General features: G+C 32.6%; 1 protein-coding gene across 1 annotated transcript; it reads right to left on the bottom strand.

Annotated features, from left to right (window-relative positions):
* Window positions 1-1,407: 1,407 nt before the first annotated feature.
* Window positions 1,408-1,872, bottom strand: LOC149138285 (uncharacterized). The gene has a single exon (XM_089450313.1). It carries the CDS (start codon window positions 1,870-1,872, stop codon window positions 1,408-1,410), a length of 465 nt encoding a protein of 154 aa, XP_089306439.1.
* Window positions 1,873-2,597: the final 725 nt, after the last annotated feature.

The raw sequence follows: 2,597 nt of genomic DNA, 5'->3' as shown, positions 1-2,597 counted from the left end.
AGATCCCAAGACCGGGGGTCCTTTGCCACGGCCACTGTGGTTACCTGTTGCCACTCCATGCAAACTCGATTCGCCTACCACTACATTTTGGTACGATGGGAGATCTCCCCCCCTGTTAGATGAGTCATGACTCCGATCAACAGATGGCCTCAGTGTGATGTGATTGCAGGGGTTTTCTCCACCAAGGGTTTCTACAAAGTTGTCAGGTTTAGCAGGTTGAAACCCTAGTCGCGCTTCATCTTCTTCCTCACTCTCGTCCTTCTATATATAGAAATATAAAATGTATATTCATATAAATAATATTATGAAAAAACAACATTAATTTTGGATATATTAAGTGTTAAGAGGAATCAAACCAATTGAGGTATCTTTCCTTAAGTTTTGTATTCAATTTTCCATCTTGACAAATTCGACCTTCTCATTTCTTGGTAAATCAAAAGTTAAGATGACCAGGGTATATATTCACTTTTAATTGTGAGAGATCTATATGTCAATATACAACATTTAAAAAATATTAATAATGACAAAAAATGAATATTAAGAATAAAAATAATTCTATGTAGAGAGAGGAGACTAAAATTTTAAAAAATATTTATAATAAAAATAATTCAATATATATATATATATATATATATATATATATATATATATAGTGTGAGAGAGATTATATGCTATATTTATATGTTTTCAACTTTAGAATAGGAAGGGCCATGTATTAACATTTCGACGTGAAGAATGTGATGTCAATTATGTATTTCAAAAATATTGTGTTAGAATGTTATTTCAAAGTTAGTATGGATCCATCTTAACTTCTAATCTACCAAAAATTTGGAGAAATCAAGTCTTTTTAGCTGAAAACCTTTCATCAAATTTTATACTCATAAAAAATTTACTTCTTAGAAAATTTAATCCCTGTAGTATTTTAGTAAATCCTTAATTACTATAGATCTATATTGATTATTAAACCATATCTCATATAGATCTATGTTGATTATTAAACCATATCTCATATATAAAATAAACTCAAATTAAAATTTTATAAAACTATTAATTTAATATTGTAATTTAAAATTATTATTAATACTAATATAAAACAAATTTAATATCTTCCATAAAATTAATTTATGTAATATTAAATTTTATTATTATAAAATAAGGCTGGTCAAATTTCCCATTAAAATAACTGGATTCCATTATTATATTTTCAAGGGGCAGAAAAAACACAAATTCGTATAAGGTTAGAATATGAAATATAAATTACACACTGCATGAATAATGAATCGACGTTGACCTCTAATGAGCAAATACCCACATCTGGGTTCATTTTTTTCAGACGATACATCTGGGTTCATGCATACAGTGCCCTTTGACAACTTACAAAAACACAGTTAAATCTGCTCTTGTTCTTTATGAGTACGTTAATGTTTCCTGGATTGTTTCAAGCCTCCTTGATCTGAATGCTGGCTTCCTAACAGAGCGCATGACCCCTAATCCTCCTGCAACCCAGTCAGGCTTTTCTTTTGGGCAGGGAGTAGGAATTTTCCAGTTATATTGGCATCCTGTGGATCTCATGGCTGAAATAGCTCTGCCCAACATCTCAGCCATGTCGGGCACCGATAGCACATATTGCAGTTTACGGAGTGGAAGGAGAAAATAGAGTTGACCCATCTCCAATTCCTCTTCTAGATCGACGGCCACCATGTAACAATCGATGCACAGAGAATCCGAATCGCAGAGGAAGTGGTCCGGATTCTGTCGAATGATCTCTTCTGCTTTGATATGCTCCCCGTATTGGATCAAAGTGCCATCTGACAATATCACTTTTGCTGTCTCGCATTCACTTCTGGAAAACCTAGAACTGCAACTACCCATAATTCTTATTGGAACTGATGTGAATCCCTACGTGTGGAAGCTTGAGGCTTTATTGAAGAGATGAGGTGTATGGTACAGGCGGCGTTAATGAAACAGTCAGCCATGTCTGATCTGCGGTTGGCTTGCCCACAGTTCTTATCAATCTGACGTGGGAGCCCAAATTATATTCATTTATGCTCATCAAGTAACTGGAATCTTGGAATCTTGCAATGTATCACGAGTTTTTTTTAACAAAGATAACGTTTTTTAAGTCGGCGTCTGAAGCTCCATGAATGTCTCCTTTTGGCAGTATGACGCAATAAATACGTTTATAGTCATGTGTAAGGTTATGTCATGTGTAAGGTTGTTTCAGAGTTAGGATTATGCCGTTAGGTGTATGCACGTTGATAAATTGAGTGTTTTAATTGGTTTTCTCGAAAATTAACTTTTGATTGAGGTTTATACCGTAGTTTAATTGTTTCAAGTGCGGGAGGTTTAATTTGCAGATTTTATAGAAATACTTATTTATGTATTTAAAAATAGATTAAGAAAAAAATATGATTGTTTCACTAAATTTAAAAATTTGTATAAGATTCTAGAATGTTGGAAAATTTTAGAAATTTACAAGCTTTTATCTCATGGTCAACTTTATGATAATGTTTGTTGTATTTTATTTTGTATAAGATTTCTAGAATGTTTGGAAAATTTTAGAAGATTTACAAGCTTTTATCTCATGGTCAACTTTA

The sequence above is a fragment of the Pinus tabuliformis genome, chromosome X (genome assembly GCF_031772625.1).
Source record: "Pinus tabuliformis cultivar Carrire ecotype Pingquan chromosome X, CPIR1, whole genome shotgun sequence".
Taxonomy (NCBI): Eukaryota; Viridiplantae; Streptophyta; class Pinopsida; order Pinales; family Pinaceae; genus Pinus; species Pinus tabuliformis.
Note: the sequence above shows the minus strand (reverse complement) of the source record. Positions and strands in the feature narration are given on the sequence as shown.